Source organism: Dryas octopetala, chromosome 3 (assembly GCF_963921425.1).
Source record: "Dryas octopetala chromosome 3, drDryOcto1.1, whole genome shotgun sequence".
Lineage (NCBI taxonomy): Eukaryota > Viridiplantae > Streptophyta > Magnoliopsida > Rosales > Rosaceae > Dryas > Dryas octopetala.
Genome location: NC_141368.1, coordinates 25,314,092 through 25,336,468, shown reverse-complemented (window position 1 = coordinate 25,336,468; position 22,377 = coordinate 25,314,092). Strand labels below are relative to the sequence as shown.

Here is a 22,377-nt window from a genome sequence, read left to right as displayed (position 1 = left end):
GCCGAAGCCCACCTGCGGGTGAGGCGAGTTGGGATGGCTTGTCCGAAGAGTTGGACGAGGCCGGCTCGGCATTGAACCGCAATCCGGGCGGAGAGCGCCGAGCCCGAGGGGATCAGGAAAACCCCGAGATACTGAGTTCCGACTGGGAACAAGGGACGGTCGAAGGAGGTGACGAAGAACCTCTCGACGTCGAGCCGATCGCCACCATTCCGAGCAGACTCACCTCGGGCTCGGATGAAAGGGATAGGGGGCACGAGGCGTCGACCTCGGCTCAGGGGGTGACGGGGAGTCCGATCGACCCGGACTTCTACGAGGAACTGCCGTGGAAGGCCGATCAGATCCCCAATGAGATGACCGAGTACCATCTCAGGGACTTGAGGGATAGGTACTCGGTTCCCGACTCCGTGTTGATGAGGTTGCCGACCGAGGGGGAGAAGCCGAGCCGACCCCCGGTAGGATGGGTGACTATGTACCCGGAGATGTTTGAGAATGGGGTTCGGCTTCCCCTGCACACCTTCCTGCAGGACTGGCTCGCGACGATCGGCGCGGCGCCACACCAGCTGAACCCGAACGTGTACAGGATCATCCTGTCCATGCACATCTTGTGGCACAAAGTGCACAAGTGTGTGCCACACAAGGATATCCTGTTCTGCAATTACGCACTGAGGTCGAAGCAGAGCGAGCTCGGATTCTACAACCTCCAGGCGTACTCGGGGCCACTCTTCGGTGGGAATCCCTCCTCCCAGAAGACATGGAAGAAAAGATATTTCTTTGTCTCTGGGGATTGGGAGTTCGCCGATCCGAACAGAATCACCTCGGCTCGGGTGCCCAGAGCTTTTAGAATTCCAGGTGGGCATTGGGAATTTGGGGCCGGTCCGAGGACAATTTGCATATGTCTTGTGATAATTGTATTATATTTTTGTCTAACTCTTTTTGGTTTCGCCTTCGCAGTCAGCTGGGGCAAGTACAAGCTCCGAGGCGAGCTCAAGGATCAGATCGCCGTGATCAGAGATTCGCCGACCGAATACCTGTCCACCAAGTTCCTGCTCGGACCGACTCAGATCAGGTTAAGTGGGATCTCCTGGTTTGTACCCAGGTGGAATCCGAGAGCGGAAAGAGGTATGAATTCGGCAGATCTTGAGGCTCGGCTCAGGAGGAAGGCGGCGAAGAGTGTCCAAAGGAGAGCTGCGGGGCGGCCCCCTGCCGAGCCGGTCCAGGCTCCTGCCCCAGCGGCAGCCCAGCCTAGATCTCCTGCGCCGAGACCGGTTCGGCAGGCAGAGAAGAGGAAGGCTCCCCAGGCCGAGGCCCCGGTGGAGAAGAGGGCTCGGGCCGAGCCCGGCGGTTCTGGTGCCGGAGCGTCCGGTTCGGCGCCCCTGAAGGCGGTGGAGGTAGACCCCGGCCTCGAGCCGTTCGTCACGGGCCTTAATCGCGTGATGACCGCGAGGGTGCAGGAGGGGCTGTGGACTGACCATGGCGAGCCGGGCTTCAGCCACCAGGCTCTGATCATATCCCGCCAGGCCATGTTGGTAAGTCTTTTTTTACTTCGGACTTCGTCTTATTCGCTCGGTCCGGATTAGTAATGAATTTGTTTTTCTTGCAGCTCGCCATGAGGCAGTTCGAAGCTGCCAAGGCCGCCGTCGATGCCGAGGCGAAACTGGAGAGGTTTCGGGCACGGATCCTGGAGCAAAGAGAGAAGCTGGCCGAGGCCGAGCGGACGGTCAATGCCGAGCGCGAACGGTCGGAGGGTCTGCAGACTAGCCTGGCCAGGAAGGAGGAGGAGGTCGCTCGGCTCGGCAAGGAGCTTGCATCCTCAGAGCAAAATGTGGCTGACTTGAAGCACTATGTCGGCGATCTCCAGCGAGACCTAGAGGCTGCCGAACGGAGGGTCGAGAATGTCGAACTCCGACGTCGATCCGAAGTGCCGAGCGCCCAGGCACTGGCGGATGCCCATTTTGATGGGTATCAGGAGCTTTTGGAGGCGATCAAAACGAAGAGGCCGGACTGGGATGTCTCATTCCTTGGCGAGTCCGAGGACGATGAAGACACCCAGGGAAGTCAACAGGATGAGCTTCCTCCTCCCGATCGCCAAGTCCGCGCCGAAGTCGAGCCAACTCCGGAAGATCCTCCACTGCCTGCATATGAGCCGACCCCGATTCCCCCGGTCCCCGAATCCGATCCCAATGCTGAGATGCAGATCGGCGGGGTTGAGGTGGTGCAGCTCGGCGAGGAGACGCCCGAGGAGTCTACCGAGCCGATCCAGGAGGGCCCTGCCGAGCGATCTGCATGATGGCTGATTTTATTTAACTTTTATGTTGTCTTGTTTTTGTTTTTTGTTCCCGAGCCGAAGTGTGGCTCGGGTTTAATTGTTTTTGGAACAATTTGTATTTGGTTTTATGTTGTTTAATTTTATCAGAATTTTCTTTATATGATACAAGTTGCTGTCAGTTCGGCTCGGAAATTAAGCTAACGACAAAAACTAATAACACATGGAAAAGAAAATGATAAAAGTGAAAACATAATAAGAACCAAGACACTTTGAGATCGGCTCGGCATGCCGATTAAAATGAAAATGAATGGTGATGATAAATTAGAACTTGTCTTCGGATCAGCTTGATAAGCATAACCAGGATAAGTAAAAATTTAAAAAACCCTAGTCATCTCGGATGGGCTCGGCATACCCATTGAGATATTTAGGAATGCAGGTTTTTGAGAAAAATATTCAAACCTACTTTCAGATCGGCTCGGCATGCACGATGAAAGTTTTGGTTGGAGTGTATATTTTTCTTTTAGAAATATCCTGTTGAACGTTCGGACTGTAGGAAGTCGCTTCGGCTCAGACAGGGATTTTTATAGACCTGATAAGTCTGTACCATGCCGAGCATTGGGCCGAAAGTGGCGCGCTAGTTCGGCACGGGAGTTTATAGACCTGATGAGTCTGTAATATGCCGAGCATCGGGCCGGAAATGGCGCGCCCGCTCGACACATGAGTTTATAGACCTGATGAGTCTGTAATATGCCGAGCATCGGGCCGGAAATGGCGCGCCCGCTCGACACATGAGTTTATAGACCTGATGAGTCTGTAATATGCCGAGCATCGGGCCGGAAATGGCGCGCCCGCTCGACACATGGGTTTAGAATTTTTTCGAAGGAAACACTTAGATCTTTCCTCTTTGTTAGAAGTGTATAGGAGTAGAGTCCCCAGTGTTTACTTCGAAAAAATAAGAAGAAAAATGAGTAGAAATGTGCTCATCTTTTCATTGATTGGAATGGGTGTTAGGTCGGACAGTCCCCGATCCTAACTACATTTTTACTGGTAATAAGTCTTCAAGTGTTCAGCGTTCCAGCTATGCTTGAGAGGCTTCCCAGCCAGAGTGGCCAAGTTGTAAGTGCCGGGCTTGACTATGCCCGTGATTCTATATGGTCCGGTCCAGTTCGGATCAAATGAGCTCTCCTTGACGGCAAGGGGATTCTTTTTCATGACGAGGCTGCCCAATCCGAAGCTTCTGGGTCTGACCCTTTGATTGTAGTATTTGGCCACCCTCTGTTGATAAGCGGCTCGGCAGAGATTGGCGTCGGTTCGCCTCTCCTCGATTATGTCCAGGCCGAGCCGAAGTCCGGCATCATTGGTCTCGGGATTGTACGTGCCGGTCCGGAATGAAGGAGTCCCCATTTCGACCGGGACGACAGCGTCAGTTCCGAACGCCAACGCATAGGGAGTTTCCTTCGTGGAGTTGCGATAGGAAGTTCGGTAGGACCAAAGTACCTCTGGCAGGAGTTCAGGCCAATTTCCCTTAGCCTTATCTAGTTTAGTCTTGAGGGTTTTCTTGATGATTTTGTTGATGGCTTCGACCTGTCCGTTCGACTGCGGATGGTAAGGCGCGGTGAAGCGCAAGTTGATGTTCAGACGTGAACAAAAACTCCTGAACTTCTTGCAGTCGAACTGCTTGCCATTGTCCGCAATGATGGTGTGCGGCATGCCGAACCGGCAAATGATGTTCTTCCAGACGAAGGTCTCCATCCGTTCGGCCGTAGTTGTGGCTAGGGGCTCGGCCTCGGCCCATTTGGTGAAGTAGTCGACCGCTACCACCGCCATGGTGACTTGCCCCTTCGCCTTCGGCATTGGGCCGATCAGATCGAGTCCCCACTGCGCGAACGGCCAGGGACAGGATATGGAGGTCAGCAATTGGGGAGGTTGATGGGGAACCGCGGCAAATTGCTGGCATTTGATGCAAGCGCGAGACAGATGGTCTGCGTCCTTGTTCAGCGTCGGCCAGAAGTAACCCTGTCTGATCGTCTTGTAGGCAAGGGCTCTTCCTCCCGAGTGGTTTCCGCATATCCCCTCGTGGATTTCTCTCAGCACATCCTGACCTTCTTGGGGAGTGACACACCGCAAGTAAGGCAGGGAGAAACTCCTCTTGTAGAGCTGACCATCGATCATGCTGAACCGAGCCGACCTCGTTTTGATGAGACGTGCTTTATCCCTCTCTGGGGGGAGGATCCCGGAGACCAAGTAGGTGATGATCGGCGTCATCCAGTTCGGCTCGGCATCGGTTTGCATAACCGTGGCCTCGGTTTCGGCGGTGCTAGGTCTGTCCAGGATTTCGACTGGAACATGCCTGGCGGATCCGGTGTCTGTGGCCGAAGCCAGGCGCGCCAAGGCGTCGGCTCTGCAGTTCTCTGCCCTCGGGATTTGGGATATTCTGTATTCGTGGAAGTTTCCAAGTAGCAGACGAGTCTTCTCGAGGTAAGCAGTCATGCTAGGCTCTCGAGTCTCATACTCTCCCAAAATCTGATTGACGATTAGCTGAGAGTCGCTGAAGATGTTTAGTTTGGTCGCGCCGAGCTCCTTTGCCAATCTGAGCCCGGCGATGAGTGCCTCATACTCTGCTTCATTGTTTGATGCTTGAAATCTGAAGCGAAGAGCATACTCCATCACAATTTGTTCTGGGGAGATCAGAACAAGCCCGGCTCCGCTTCCCATGGCGTTGGAAGATCCGTCCACATAGAGAGTCTAGGTGAGGAGATCAACCTGGCCGCGTTCGCCGATTGTGTTTGGATCGGACGCCGATGGCATAGCGTCGGTGCGCGGCGGATCCTCCGTCGAGGTGGTCGACTCACAGATGAAGTCGGACATGGCTTGACCTTTGATGGCCGTCCTGGGACGGTAGATGATGTCAAACTCGCCGAGCTCGATTGACCATTTGATGAGCCGACCCGAAGTCTCGGGTTTTGCTAAGATTTGTCTGAGCGGCTGATCCGTCAAGACAACGATTGAATGAGCCTGGAAGTAGGGTCTCAGCTTCCGAGCCGAGCTGACCAGGGCGAGAGCCATCTTCTCGAATTTTGGATACCTGGTCTCTGCATCGGCGAGGGCTCGGCTCGTGTAGAAGACGGGGTGTTGTACACCGCCGACCTCTCTCACCAAAACCGAGCTGAGAGCTGAGTCTGAAACAGAAAGGTAGAGGAAAAGTTCTTCACCTTCCTCCGGTTTGGATAATATGGGAGGTTCCCCCATGTGCCTTTTCAGATCTTGAAAGGCCTGCTCACATTGGGGGGTCCATTCTATGCTCTTCCCTGCTCCCCTTAAGGCTTTGAAGAAAGGGAGGCACCGGTCGGTGGACTTCGAGATGAACCGGTTCAGGGCGGCAACTCTTCCAGTCAGACTCTGGATTTCCTTGCGTGTCCTTGGGGACTTCATGTTGATTAAAGCCTGGATCTTCTCCGGGTTGGCTTCGATCCCCCGTTGGCTGACCAGGTAGCCAAGGAACTTGCCTGACCGAACCCCAAAGACACATTTGGCTGGGTTCAGCCGCATCTGATACTCCTTCAGGACTCCGAACATGTCTGAGAGGTCCTTGACGTGATCGTCCGCCTTGATGCTTTTGACCAGCATGTCATCCACGTAAACCTCTACGGATTTGCCGATGGATGATCTGAACATGTGGTTGACCAGCCTTTGGTAGGTGGCTCCGGCGTTTTTGAGGCCGAAGGGCATGACCTTGTAGCAGTACATGCCGCGATCAGTTATGAAAGATGTGCCTTCCTGGTCGGACTTGTGCATCAGGATCTGGTTGTATCCAGAGTAGGCGTCCATGAAACTGAGGAGCTGATGTCCTGCTGTTGCATCGACGAGCTGATCTATTCTGGGCAAAGGAAAACTATCCTTGGGACAAGCCCTGTTCAGATCGGTGAAGTCCACGCACATCCTCCACTTCCCGTTGTTCTTTTTCACCATGACCACGTTGGCGAGCCAGTCGGGGTAGTTGACCTCCCGGATGAACCCGTTGTTTTGCAACTTGGTTACCTCTTCAGCCATGGCGGCGTATCGGACCGGATCGTATGACCTCCTCTTCTGACGGACCGGTTTGCATCCCGGGTCAGTGTTCAGCCTGTGGGTGATCACGTCAGACGATATGCCTGGCATGTCATCGTAAGACCAGGCGAACACTTCCGCGTTGGCACGGAGGAAGTCAATTATGGCGGAGCGCTGCTCGGGGCTGATCTGAGTCCCCACTCGGACGAGCCGATCCGGTGTCTCGGCCGAGATCGGCACTTCTTCCCAGGCCTCGGCGGGAAGGGGCCGAGATTCTGGGTTCGGCTCGGAAGTGAAATCGAACGTCTCCGCCCTCGGCCACCTGCCCGAATCAGCGATGGAGTCGAGTTCCTGTGAGTCCGGCAGCTGACCCTTCTGCTTGATCGAAGCGGCGTAGCATGACCGAGCCGAGCACTGGTCCCCCTGAATGACGATGCAGTCGTCGCCCACCGGACATTTGATGAGGAGGTTGGCGTAATGGACGATGCAGTCAAGGTCGACCAGAGCCGGTCTGCCCAGAATGATGTTGTAGGCTGACGGCCGCTTGACGACAATGAAGTACGTCATGCAGGTCTTCTTGATCGGCCCCTTCCCGAGCGAAAGGGGAAGGTAGATGTGTCCGAGGGGCTGAACCACTTCTCCCCCGAACCCGACCAAGGCAGGTGTATCGGTCTCCAGCTTATCCTCGCCGATGCCCATCTGCGCGAACGCAGAGTGGTAGAGGATGTTGACTGAGCTCCCTCCATCGACGAAGGAGCGCGCAATGGTTGTCCCGGCCACCTCAGCCACTATGACGACCGGATCATAGTGGGGGAAGATGATCTCGTTTTCCTCGTTCGGCTCAAAGGTGACCGGCGCCCAGTCCTTCCGCTGTCTTTTGGAAGTGCTGGGCTGACCTGCCTGGATCGACAAGGACTCGTGAGCTTGAGCCGCCTGTCTGACATACTCCTTCTGGGATCGGTTCGAGCTCCCCACGAAGGTTGGTCCCCCGCCGATTGATCCGATGGCAGCATCCTGGACCTCGATGGTGTTGGTGGGCTTCTTCGGCGCGGCCTTGGGTACCCTAGGCCCACCGGCCAGGAATTGATTGATCTTACCCGCCCGGGCAAGAGTCTCAATCCCGTCGCGGAGGGCGTAGCAATCACCCGTGACGTGGCCGTGATTGGAATGGTACTTGCAGAAGACGCCCTCCTTGATTTTGTCTGGGGGTGGTCCCTTGATCTCCCTTGCGACTGGGAGTTGGTCCTTGACCTTGGAGTAGATTGTCTCCAGACCGGCGTTGAGGGGAGTGTACTCCGTGTACTGGACAAACTTGGGTCCCTTGCCTAGGAGTTGGCGTGGCTCCTCGGTCCTGGTCTTCTTGGATTGGACCTGGGGTTTGGGAGTTGCAACCTCTCCCTCCTTCCTCTTGGCCGAGGTCGGCCTGGGATTCAGGGCCTCCACCTGAGCATCCCACTCCTCAGCTCGCGCCCACTTAGTGGCTTCGGCAGAAAGCTCATCGTAGGTGGAGGGAGGGTTCCTCATCAAGTGGGAGCGGAGTCCCCCGGCGTGCAGGCCTTGCATGAGGGCATTCTTAGCTGACCTATCGTCGCAATCGTCGCACTTCGTATATTCGATGTTGAAGCGGATCAGATAGGCCTTGAGGCTCTCCCCCTCCTGCTGCTTGATGAGCGACATATCGTTCAAGTTGTAGAGTCGTTCGGATACAACCCGATATCTCGCCAGAAAGGCCCTCCGGAGGTCGGAGAAGGAGTCGATGGAGTTCGGTTGGAGGGTTCGGAACCAACCCCGAGCCGAGCCCTTCAAGGTCGAAGGGAAGATTCTGCACTTCGTGGCTTCAGATGCCTGGCGGGCCTCCATGGCGTATCTGAAGCTGTCAAGATGGTCGTAGGGATCCTTGGTCCCGTCATACTGATCCATCTTGGGGGGCTTGGTGTCGCGGGAGACCTCAGCATCCATGATTCTGCTGGTGTACGGGAGGGGAAGTTCCTCCCCGTGGTCGGCTCTACCGGTATACCCCCTGGAGACCTCGACATGTCCGAGCCGATCGTGGACGCTTCGGATCTGGTCCTGGACCAAAGTCCGAACAAGATTTTCCACATCGGGCGGGGTCGGCTCGGCCGCATTTTCCCCTGAGCACTCGGCCTGGTTGCCGAGTCTCTCACTCATCGGCTGACGAGTGAGCCTCTCGCTCGCCGGTTGTCGATCCGACATGATCATGGTGGACCCCAGTCGGTCGCTCACTGATCGCCTCCCCGAGTGAGTTCCTGATGGGGAAGGATCCTGACTGGCGATAGGGCCGAGTCTATTCCGAATCGGGCCCCTGGTTTCGGCCGAACCGGCAGGACTGTTGGCCCCTAACCTTGATTGGGCCGGGGGTCGTCGATTTGTATTCGGGTCGGCACGGTCTCCGCCCGAATTCCTGGGGGCACGTTTCCCGAAAGCCGCCTGTTTTTGCTGAAGAAGACGGTGGGCGTTCAGGCATTCGGCCTGTTCGGCCGGGGGCATGTCCTCGAAGCCCGGGAAGGCGTGATCCGAGTCCTGCTGATCGGTCTGGTCGTTCGGCTCGGCAGGAGTGCTTTGCCGAGAAGGAGATGGTGAAAGGACCTCCTCCTCGGTTCGGGTCCGGCGTGATCGGAAGCCCGATCGTCCACTATTCTCGAGTTGAGCACGGTGGCGTGCAAGTTCCCCGGCCAGCTCGGCCTGTTTTGCGAGCAGCTCATTATTCTGTTTCAGGAGTGCATTCTCAGCGGCCAGATGTCGCTGACTCTCCTTAAGGAGTTTGTGAGCGGCTCGGATTTTGGAGGAACCTTTGGACTTTGGCGTCCTGGGGAGTTGTGCTCCCCTCGTTTTCTCAGGTGTCTCAGGCTGATGTTGTTCATCATTCTGAGACGCTCCTGAAGAAGAACTGGTGTCCCGAAATATGGTAGTCATGATGACTTGCGTGGAGGAAGAGCTTAGCGTTTGCGGTGATGAACACAACGGCTGAAGTCAGCTTCCCACAGACGGCGCCAATCTGTTGATGCAAATTCTCGTAAGGTAGATGCAACAACTTAGATATGCTGATCAAGTGCTTCGCTGGATGATGAAGTGGATGCTGGTTGAGATCTTCCTGTAGACAAAAACAAGATCAAAGGAGATGGACCGGTGTGGTACCAGCCAAACACACTCCGATGATGAAATCAGTGGTGGTGTTTGATGGTGGATGAGGAAGAACAAAGGAAGAACTTGGGAGAATGGGAAGAACAAGGCAAATGTTCTGGGTTATTCTCAGCAAGTTGGGTAGGCTCTTTTTTGGATGGAAATGCAAAGTGTTTAGCGTGTGTATTGATAGATTGCTAGCTGCTTCATTTTGTGCATATGTGGTGCCTTATATAGGCAAAGGAAAACTTAATGAATAAGTTACCTGCATGTGAATGAATGGTTGCCAGAGACCCACGCACCTGGTCAGACCTAGTTGCATGCTCAGCTGCTTGCTTCCTCAGCATTGAATGCTGCATTGAATGCTCCATTAAATGCAAGGTTGGAAGGTCCAGGCAAACTGTCCAGCAGTCATGAATGCAAGCCTGATATTCTGTCTGTCAGAAGATTGTGTCAGGTGCATTCAAGTGTGGCGGTTCGTCCCATCGTGATCTTCCTGGGAATGGCGGCGGAGAGCCGAGCCGAGCCGATACGAACACATGTTTTCATGTGAAGACACGAAGTCCATGTGTGGTCGGATCGGGCATGGGATTCCAGGCCGAGCCGGTCCCATAGACTGGGGGTCTTTCCGAGCTCTAACTGGTCGACGCCAGAACCCGAAAAGAGGCCATCTCCTGTGCCGAGCCGAGCCGGACCGGGATGATCGTGGGAAGATGGACACTCGATCCCATGGAAGATCATCGGTTCGGCTCGGACCGAACATGGAGGGCCGGCGTGGAGATCCGGTCTGAGCTGGCAGAGGCGATGCCGAGTGGTGATGACGTGGGGGTCAAAGTTTTGACCACTGAGAGTCAAACTCCGAGGTGGATGTTGACCAGCCACGTGTCGAGCTGTGATTGGCTGTTCGGATTGATGTGGATTTTCCCACAAACACGACACAACCTGGATTGATCCCAGATGAAGTAATAATGTCCTATTAGCAGTACAAGCATGCTTGCTTCACAAACTATGGTACTTTAGCAGGTTATCAAAACCTTATCGATTCTATGTACCCTGCTTTTCAGGTTTATTTATAAAGTGCTCTTGCAATTCGTTGTTGTTCTAACTGTGTCAGTTAGTTGAAAAACTTGCTTATAACTGGTATGTATATCATTTCTCTTACAATAAATGGTTACATAACTAACTAGCATGTAATGAGATATTGTAAGATAGTATGTATATACACCTGTTATATGCAATTTTTTTCATCAGTTACACATCTAAGTGTAAAATTTATTTCAAGCAAAGGACAAACAATGTTGCACTAATTATTAAGCAAGAATCATGAAGGCAATTGTAAATATGCAATAGAGAGGATTAGAGGAAGGGAAATATATTTTTATTGTGCTATATACATCATGAAGAATAAAAATTTGTTTAAGAAGGTATAATGGATTTAACTCAAGCAGGTAGAGTTAAACGGTCGTGGTGATTGCCCGAAGAACTTTAAGTTGGGTCGTGTGGGATACCCTTTCTTAAGAAACATTAATTACATATACATGGACACCAATAATTAATTTTTTTTTATGTATTTTTTTATTTTTAAGGTGGAGAGGGAATTGAACTTAAATGTAGGGGAGCAATTCTACGACCTTTCTAATTGGGCTACTCCAACAACTGCATGAACAACCCACAATTATTTTTCTTCTTTCTAAATGTGTCCATCGACGTTATGTAACTCAAATGAGTGATAAAATTAATAGTAACCACACAATAAGACATTTTTTATAAGAATCAAGATCGATTACAGGTGATGCAGAACGGATGACGGAGAAGTTTATGTAATAGCTTGATCGTTGCAAACCCAAGAAATTTGGGAAATGATTTCTACTAGTCGGAGGGTTTGGCTCTGAAAGTGGCACTAATGCATATCGTTTCGAAGGGAATCGCGAAACGAGTCAAACTCATCGCTATGCCATGATGTATGAGCTTTTTCGGCCTTATGAGAATGTTTAGGGCCTCAAAACTGCATTCTAAACTTCCAGATATTTTATTTATTTTCATTTATATTTTATTTAGATTTGTAATTACCCGTGGGCCTTAATTATATGGTTGTTTGCGCCCTAGGGTTTCTTTAAGCGTACTTAAGCAATTTTTACAATTGCTAACCGAATTATCTATTATTATTTTTATCAAACTAATTGTTGAGGTTTTCTCTCAATTTTCTGGTGGATTCCAGGCTTCTTGTTCTTTTAGATTTATCTATTATTATTGTCAATTTGCTCCATATGCAGAACCTTTCATTCTTCTCGCTTCAAGGCTACAAAATATGATGTAGGCTTAGGAAAAGACACAACCACTACGAGAGACAAGACAACACTTAAACCTAAAGAAAACTAGAGTTTATGATGAAACCCTAGACAAACCTCCCTAAGATTAAGGAAGGACAAACCCTCTCTAAAATTAAGAAAGGGACTCTACATATTAAGATGGCCAGATCACTGCTTGCAGCGGTTTTGGTATTCCAAGAGACTACCATAGACAAAAACTTAAGAGTTTTTCTATTTAGCGATTAATTGGAAAAATACTTTGAAAATATACAATTAGAATATATATATTTCTCAAGGTCTTTTAGAAATTATTTTAGATCTTGCTGATGATAAATTAATTAATAATACTTATTGGAAATTATTATCTAGCTCAAGGGTTGTAGAAGAATGATGGGTTTGACTAAATTCTTGAGATTTTCCAACACTTAATTGGTTCAGAAGATAGTACTGGGAAGAATTCTGAGTCACAACGTTTTGTGCTTATTGACTTCATTATCTAAAGATAATCATTTAAACAAAACATACTAATAGAACACGTTTTGTTTAATCTAATGTGACCGTAAGCTCCTTCTCAACCTTTAAAAGCTCCTTCTCTCCGATTGTATGATCGTAAGCAATTCTGCACAACCAAATGAGGTTTATAATGTCTTTGCTGTTATATTTGGTGTTTTGGTAATTGTAGGTGGACTGTAGGATCTTCATACTGAAGGCATCTCGAGTCCCAATCCACATATTCAGCAAAGTACTTATTTTCTATTGCATTGTTCATAATAAAATACTTGGCCAACGTACGTTCAAGTCACAATGCTATGGTGGATGTGGAAAATTTACTGCATTCTCTCCTTTGGGCTTAAAAGGAATACGTCACTTGTGACTTGTCTGATACATATTTATGTCATAGGATGAGTACTAGTAATTGTGCCCGCGCGGTGTTGCAGGTGTGAAAATCTTATAAATGTGCTGAAGACTTATAGAATTTGAGTGGATATGTAATGGAATATTTTGTATCCACTAAAGCTAAAAATGTTATGAACTCTTATAAAACTGATAAAACTGCTAAAAATATTGTGAAAGTTGATACAATTACATTTTTATAAGAGTTATATCCACCTAAGCCTATTCTTTCTGGTCCAGGTAAGGCAAAATGAATGCCCTGCGCAAGAGTGCCTCGATATTACTTGAAGTCTTCAAGGTTTTTTGGGCTAAAGAGGTCATCAGGGAGGAGCTTGACTTGCATGGACAGCCTAAACAAAAGAGAAGTAAATCACCATTAGAGAGAACATTAGAATCTGTATAGACCACTAAGGCTAAGAATACACACATCGAAAATGCCTCTATTTGTCAATGTAGCCAACAATCAAGGCCACCAGCTAGAGGAAGTTCAGAGATCTGCATATAAAAGTAGAAGCAATTATGACTCTTGATACAAATTAAATACAAATTATTGAATCAAGGAAAAAAGTCATTACTGAAAGAAAGAATGACTAACATAAAGAGAACGGGTGGCAGAACTGTACGTTATTTCTAGCAACTGCCAATGATGCTACCACCTCTGCAGAGAGAACATATATAGGACCGTAAGCATGCAGGAAGTATTCATTCCCAATCAGATGTCATGATTTCTCATACCTGAAATGTTTGTGATCATAATTGACAAATAATAAATCATGGACAGATTTATAAGGAAAAATAAACAACCAATCTCACAGGTAAAAGCTCTGCAACGATAATATGAAAACCCATTTACCATTTCATTTTGGGGTCAGTGATCACTGGTCCTTTATTCATGCATCCAATGTAGGCTTGTGAATGTGTTTGTTCCTTAGCTAGACGTGTTGCTAGTTTATTACTCCTGCCATTGTTACCTCCAACCTACAGAATAAATAGATAAATGAATCAATATCAATAGAAAACCAAATAAGGAATATTAGGGCCGTAAACAAACATGAGAGAGAGAGAGAGAGAGAGAGAGAGAGAGAGAGAGAGAGAGAGAGAGAGAGAGAGAGAGAGAGAGAGAGAGAGAGAGAGAGAGAGAGAGAGAGAGAGTCATTTCATAGTCAAGGGTTCAATGGACTTCTAAATGTTTACAAAAGGAACTGATGAATACGAATAACGTTTTGCAATGAAAGAATATCAATTAGTCTTGTATAACATTCACTGGGCCTCTGCCTTGAGGTTCAATTAGTGATACAACTAACAGGCTATAAACATAGTTCATTTCTAGCATTTAGCCATAGGCACACGAACTTCTTTAAAGTCAATATAACTCAAAATCAGTTCCTATATATGTACCTAAACATGATAAAGTAACAATTATTACTGTTAATGATCATAAGGTATTCATTCATTCAAACTTGGAACCCATTAATATATCAAACACCCATAAAAGAAAAAGAAAAGATGTATCATAACAATTGTGTACATGAGTGAAAAGGAAAATTCAGAAGGAATATGTCTCTTTACGATGGTTCTATGCAAATGCTTAAGAGAAGTATAAACTACTACGTTTTTACTGGGATATGATGTTCCACTTGAAAGCAATTCAAATAAAGACCAAAACTTTTCAAATGCAACCAATTAACAAACAATGACTATGAAGAAAGACACTAAATTTCAAAATCATATTGTTTGGGAACATGGGGACATAATATAGAAGTGACCCAGAATGACCAAAACGCACACAGACAATTAATCAAACACTTGGGAGCATACTCAAGCGAGTAAAAAATGGACTGAGAAATTAATATTATTAAATCAAGTATTAATCTCTTGAGATACCCAAAATGGGTTAAGTTTTTTGGTTTAATTAGTACAAGTTGGATAAGAGATAATAAATAAATAGCAAAAACAAGAGAAGTAAAAATAAAATTTCTTTATAAAACCAACCCCCAAGGTTTCGAGAAATTAATATGTGTAACCGATATATTGACACTTGGTATAATCAGTTTATGTGTTATAATATTAATAAATGTTATTAATACTATACCCTACTAATATAAACACATTCTCCAATAATACCCTTACATATTGGATTGGTTATACCACGTGGCGGTGTATCGGTTATATTCTATAATTTTTTCAAGGTTACGGTAATTCATTGCAACTTTGAAGAATTAAATAAATTCGAAATACATAGCAAAAATAAAATAAAGGTTCTAAAACTATGCAACACGTAATATCCAAGTAGATAGCTCAAAACAATCACCAAACAATGGAGGAAAAATCATTTAAAATATACTTGACACATGAAAAACAATTAAATGACATCACCATTTGAATCTAAGAAGTTGACGAGTCTCACACGATGCTGCTATGCTCGACCCTCGTCCAAGATTGTCTCTTTACCGTGCTTCGTACCTATAAAAACATCCAATAAACAAGGAACAAAAAGTATGCAGGGGATAAGCATCACATACAATCATAACTCCCCTCAAGGGACCCTGCTAAGTTTGAAAACCTCTAAATCCTTTTCCAATGAAAAACATAATAGAAATCATTTTCTGTCGAATCCTTAAATCATCCAAAATAAGTTCTTCAAAACCTTATATTTGAAATCCTTTCAAAATATTTATTACTCGGTTGTACAACAATATTATAAACATGTAAGTTCATAACAAATAATTCATACATGATGGTCGATACACGTTAGGTACAACTACGACCAGCTATAATCAAAAGAAATAGTTACCATAGTGAGAGTGCCAAGGTCAACAGAGGTAAGAACTCTCAATTGAATAACCATATCACCTGCCACCTATAAGTTATGAGCATATGTCAATCCAAACCCACGTTGCAACGTAATGGTTTGGTTAAGCCCTTCACAACACCTTAATTGCACCGCTTCTAGAAGTTTTAGGGATTTGAACCTTAGGTTACTTTTGTAACTTTTATTCTCCAACCCATAATAATAATAATAATAATAATAATAATAATAATAATAATATGTTATAACAATTTAAAATCACACACACACACACACACACACACACACACACACAAGAGTCCACAGTCAGGAATGTTGGATAAATCTCCCTACCTGGAATCCAATGTTCTTCTTGCCTATGCATCCTCATCTGTCTCAAATCCATCTTCTTTTTTGTCATGTCTCAAAAAATTCTTCGGTAACTGGTCCTTTCAGTGTCCGATAAATGACAACTTAGTTAAAAGTTAAGTTCAACAAAATCTCATCATGACCCTTCCTTTTAGGTCATACGTCCCCAGAAAACTCTAGGAATTAGTTTAGGATAGGTCAACCGTAAGTACTATCCAAGTATCTTAATTAATTAGCATAATCTCCAAAATAAGCTACTAATTAATCAAGGTTGAATAATAACTTATATTCAACTTAATCTCTATAATAGAAACATGCTAAGCCTAGCATGCCATTAGCCTTTAATTAAATCTCCAAATTAAGGCTACAACTAAGCATGCTTAATTAATAAATAAATTCAATTTACTTAATCAAACATGCAAGACTAAAATTAAAAGCCTAAAAAAAATAAATATGAAAGTTTAGAACACTTACTCGGTTGTAGACGGGTAGAGATCTTCTGTTCCCAAATCTCATGTCCCTCCATGTCCCCTCTCACAGATTTTGAGGGTCTTTTCATAATTCTTGTTTTACTTAAAATATTTTTTTTCAAAATATGTGAGAGGGGACATGGGGATTTGGGGACAGGAGATCCTTACCCGTTGTAGACCTCCTTAGCTAGGCTTTAACTAAGGACTTTTTCTCAAAGAGAAGACTTCAAAATATTTTGCTAGAAGGGAGCTTCTTAAAAATATGAGCTTGCTCCAGAATAGAAAGAATAATAATCTTTCTAGAAAGAGAGAGAGAAACCAAAGTTAAAGTGATGAGCTCTCAAACTCTATTTGATGGTGCAAGTGAAAATGAGGTACAATTAATGATCTTTATTTATAGACACAAGAGGTTGGGAAGAAATTGTAAGTTTTCAATGTGGGACAAAAACACCTAAAAACACACTAACAAGAGGGAAAAATCGAACTGAGTCAAGAAATTCCGGGCGGGTCACCCAGTTTGTGAGACGAAACAGGCGGGCTGGCCCAGATAGAAAACACGCGGGTCAAGGTTGACCAGGTTTGACTGACCGGTCCCTTTACATGGTATGGACGACTGGGATTAAATCCTATTTAATGAACCTCAACGGTTCAGATCAAAAGAGAGTTTCTATGTGCGTGCGTGTGTTAGCACCTAGTGGCGTCATGTCAGCTAGTCTGGGCGGATGGTAGTGCGCCACATCACATGTTGTTAGTCCTAGTCAGCAATTCCTTTTTCTTTTCACTTTTTCTTATTTTTTTCTAATTTCTCCAAACTTTGAAAATTCACTAAAAATAGCTCGGGACTTCAAATAATTCTCTGAAAAATCCTACGGACTCGTCTCACAGAGTACTAATTTTATAGGACTTCAAAATAGTCAAATAAATTCCAAAAAAATTATGAAAAATTCTCCTCTCATAATTTAATTCTGAAAAATGAAAATAAACTTAATAATCACCAAACTCTTGAATTTCCTTTTCCAAAATTCACTTCCAAACGACTAAGTTCTAGAACCACAACCAAAGGTCTAAGTCAGTTAAACAACGTATAAGGAAATTTTCAATTCCTTTAAACAAACCTTAAGAACAAAGTTGAAAAACTTAGATAAAAAAATTATCATAAGCCGAAAATTTGGGTTGCTACATCCAGTCTTCTGACTTCTGCATGATTTGGAGGTGTTGTTTTTTCGACATTTAAGTGGTGTCAGAATGTCCTTCCAGTTGCGTTCAATGTTGATTTATCTTGATTTAATTGTTAATTACTATGTAACTCTCGAAGTTTATTAGCTACTAATATGCTGGCCCTAGAATGGTGTTTGAGTGAATCCATGCATGAAATTTGACCAGAAATATATATATATATATATATATATATATATAGCCTTGTAGTCGTCTATCTTAATTCTTCTTCTCTTTTTAACTAATGAAAAAATGTTTTTTATCGTACAGCTTCTCTTTATTTGTGTAATTTCCCAAGACCTCCAATTCCAAAAATAAGAATATGCTTTTTATTTTTGACATAACCCAACATCAGCTATAAATAGTTATACAAATATGACGAAGTCTAAAGTACATCAGAGACTCAACAAATCAAACTCCCTGGGAGGGGAGCGGTTGAAGAACAAAACAAAGGTGGGAGAGTAGAAAAGTGAAGAAAATAAAGGGTAGTGAAGAAGGTGAGAAGATGCAGAGGAAGAGTAAGCGGCCACCATAACCATCACCACCACCACAACAAGCTTTGCATTATATAGTGAGGGAGGGGAACATCAATTAGGGCACAATAGAACGAGGCACTTTAATTTTTTCTGTGCACTAACTTTTCATGAATACATAGCATACTGATTGATTGCAGTCTGACCAATACCACGAGCATGACCAACATTCCAAGATTCTAATTACTAATACCCTTATTTATTTGTATATATGAAACTATTCATACTTGCATGACAAAAATGTTATTTATTTAATATATATATAGATATATATATATAAATAATTTACTAGGATATTTTTAGCAAAAACACTCCAACTATTCCCCTAGTCGCAGTTGAGGATGTCACATTCACTTTGTTCCAATTAAGGATCCCAAATTTTCTGTTTGGATCAATTAAGGAATTTCGATAGAAAATACAAATTTTGAGAGGCAAAAATGTCTCTTTGCTTAAAAAACAATTATAAAAAATAAAATAATTATAATTATAATTATAAAAAAAAACTTAATGAAACTACAAAAAAAAAATCCACAAAACCCTCCCACACCCAACCCCCACCCCCGTCTTGCCTCTTTGAAGCCGTTTCCAGAGAGAGAATAGAATAGAGAGAAAAATAGAGAGGGAGAGAAAGATGCGGCGCGGGGGGAGGCCGGTGTGGGGGGAGAGGGTTACGTACCGGTGGCCGGAGGGTTTTGACAACGCTGATGTTGGAACTGCCACTTGGGGCCGAACTTGGGCAGCGGTAGAGGCTTCCTGTCAACCAGGCAGAAGGAGGTGTCGTCGTGACAGAGGCGGGGAAGGAGTCGTCGTTCGAGAATGGGGTGGGTCAGGCTGGGTGAGGGGGATGGAGTTGTCATTCTAAAGGCTCAAAACATTTGTTAAAATGTTTGTCAAAATATGTCCCTTGATCCTATCCCATATATATATATATATATATATACTTTTCTCTTGTAATTAGTGAAAGCTTCCATCCTTTCTGATTTGTAAATGACACAGAGAGCAAGAAGGCCATCCATTCCTTTTTATGTTTGGTTTGCCCACTGAAAGCAAAGAATGTTTCCTCTATGGTAATTTAATAGTGCCATTTTGAGGAATATGGATCCAGCCCAATCCCATTTTTTAGGATTTAGCCAAATCCATTTTTTGGGATTCAGTTGAATCCATTTTTTTTGTGGATCCAGCCGAATCCAAAGTTGTCTTGAGAGGATTCTAACCGAATCCAAATACCATCTTGAGAGGATTCTAACCAAATCCAAGAGCTATCTTGAGAGGATTCTAAACGAATCCAAAGGCCACCTTGAACGGACTCTGTCGAATCCAAAGACTTGATTCAACACGCCATTGGAGGAGAATTCTGGTTGAATCCTAAAATAGAGATGAACATTGTGGCATAGAAGGACAACTACTGCACTCTTCCTTTCCACTCCTTCTTTTCCTCAGCCTCTTGACGTCGTTTTTCTTTTTTCTCTGGATCTTTTCCTCAACTCAATCTACTTTAAGAGATGAGTTTGAGATGGAGTTAGCCTCTTGTTTGAAATCAAACTCCGGCCACTTTATCTAATCTTGCTTGCTTAATTCAAATTGAGAATAACAAGTTTTTAGATAAACTGAATGTTATCTCCTCTTCTATCTCATATTTTTCAAACTCTTATTTAAACGCTCCAATGTGGGGCTTCTATCCATATCCACACTCTTATATCTTTTTTTTTTCTTTTTTTTTTTTTGAAATTTTTTGGTTCAACACTCTCCATCCACAGATACAGTTTCTACCCCTTTATCTACAAAAGGTTCTCTTGGTTCTACTGATATTTCATTGCCAAGGTACACACCCGGACCAGATGTTACTTAGACTCTTTCCCTGTTCAATTATCATGGCTTTCCTTCCACACCAGTACAATCTCATACCCTATCTTCACTATCACCACCTGCAACCCAGACTACACCGGATCATACTATACCTATATCTTCACCAGGTCAAATTACACCTATATCTTCACCAAATCATAGTCCATCTTTACCTTCTCCAATTCATACTACACCTTTTCCCAATCCCACTGCTCCTTTACCACATTCCACTTTACCAATTTCTTCTCTATCCTGTAGATTCGCCTCTTGCCCCACTTAATTAACTCTTATTCTATGCAAACCAGATTTATATCTGGCATTTTTAAACCCAAGGCTTTTCTTGCACAGCTTGCTCTTGATCCTAATACTTTTGAACCACAAAGATTTGCCTCTGCTGCTTGTATTCCACAATGGCAACAGGCTATGTCGGAGGAGTATGAAGCCTTGCAGAAGCAAGGCACCTGGAAATTAGTTCCTTTACCTCCTCACAAGAATCTAGTGGGTTTCAAATGCGGAAATCCCAAATTTCAAATGGGTGTATAGACGTAAAAAGAATCCTGATGGCACTGTTGTTGGATTTGATTCTAAGCTTACAAGCTTTCTCACACAAAACAATAAGCACACAGATATTTAATTAGAGAGAGTTGAGAGAGTTTTCTGATGTGAGTAGTGAAATCAGTATTTGATCTCATCTACTCCTTGTGATATATATCATAATGCATAAAGTACTTGAACAACATAAATATCTTGTGGAAGTGATCTCAGCCACTATGTGGGCTTGAGTATTCAACCATCCAACTTAGAAGTCTTAACAACGAAATAGCATAAAGCAGAAATTGCAGCAAAATTATGTCCGTTAAAGCTAAAGCTTCGATCAGCAGAGAATTAAGAAGCTTGGCTTTGTTCAGCAGAGATTTTAGTAGCTTGAGCTTTGTTTAGCAGAAACTTCCAGGGAAGTTTTGGTTATCACTTAGACATTAACATCAACAACTGTTGCAAGACATAAGGCTAAATTGGTAGCCTAAGGTTTTAGTCAAGAAGCTGGTCTAAACTATAATGAGACTTTTAGCCCTGTGATAAAGCATGCCAATGTGAGAGTTATTCTGGCCTTAGCCACTCAGTTTCACCTGTCTTTTAAAGCAATTATATGGATTGCTTTATGATGAAGTTTATATGCAACGTACAGCCACCTGGTTTTGTGGACCAAGCTCATCCTCATTATGTTTGCAAGCTTGAGAAATCTCTTTATGGTCTTCAACAGGACCCTAGAGCTTGGAATTAACGCTTTACTAGTCATCTACCTTGTCTTGGTTTTCAAGCATCCTATGCAGACTCATCTCTCTTTGTACGATGTCATGGTCAGTATTTTGAGATTTTGTAGCTTTATGTGGATGACACCTTTCTCACTTGGAATGATCCTAAAGCTATTCAAGAGGTTACTAATCAATTGTCTTTGGAGTTTGATAATCTTCGTGCATTAAACTATTTCTTAGGGACTGCATATTTTTTCATCTGCTACAAGCATATTTGTTAATCAGAAAAAATATGCAAATGATATTCTTTCCAAGGATGGTATGTCTGATTGTAGACCATGTTCTTCACCTTGTCTTCCAAATGTCAAGCTTCTCAAGACAGATGGTATCCCTCTTAGTGATCCTTCTCAGTAAAGAAGTATTGTTGGTGGTCTGCAGTACATTATATTTACCAGACTTGATATAGAATTTGTTGTCAACACTGTGTGCTAGTTTATGCTAGCTCCTATAGATGTTCATGAGAAAGCTGTCAAGAGGATTTTTAGATATGTTCAAGGTACTTTGGACTATGGTTTTCATTTTAAACTGGGTCTGCCTCATTTGAATGCATGCATATAGTGATGCTGATTGGAAAGGAGATCCAAATGAGAGAAGGTCTACCACATGCTATGTTGTGTTCCTTGGACATAATCTTGTTTCTTTGTGCCCAAGAGACAACCTACAATATCTAGATCCTCTACAAGCAGAATACAGAGCCATGGATGTGACTGCTGCTCTAGATTTGAAATTGTGATAATTAATCTCTCTGCCATATCTCTTTCATCTAATCCTGTCTTCCATTCCAGAGCTATACATATTGAAATTGATTTTCATTTTGTACGAGAAAGAGTTACAAGAGGTGACATTAAGTTGAAATTTGTTTCCAGTTCTATGCAGCTAGTAGATATTTTGACTAAGGCTCTCTCTTCTCCTTTGCCTAGAGCCATGCGTACCAAAGCAAAGGTTTGGGTTGGGTTTGGGGGGGGGGGGGGGAAGGATTGGCTAAGTCAACATTGAGTCAGCATTGCTGACCCAACATTTAGTTTGTTAGAGGCAAAGCATTTGCTGCTCAAGCATATAAACCCTCTAGATCCTTTTTTAATGTAACAATTCATTTTAGACTAATGAAAACAAGAAAATCATTTTCTCTCTGATTTTCTCTGTTCTTTTCTCTTCTTCTTCACAATCTATGACTTTTGTAGTTTTGC

At 44.6% G+C, this 22,377-nt stretch overlaps 1 protein-coding gene across 1 annotated transcript; it reads left to right on the top strand.

Annotated features, from left to right (window-relative positions):
• Positions 1 to 350: 350 nt before the first annotated feature.
• LOC147292020 (uncharacterized) lies at positions 351 to 20,420 on the top strand. The gene is made up of 4 exons (XM_086236109.1): positions 351 to 415; positions 956 to 1,526; positions 1,601 to 2,161; positions 20,136 to 20,420. Exons 1-4 carry the CDS (start codon positions 351 to 353, stop codon positions 20,418 to 20,420), a joined length of 1,482 nt encoding a protein of 493 aa, XP_086092235.1.
• Positions 20,421 to 22,377: the final 1,957 nt, after the last annotated feature.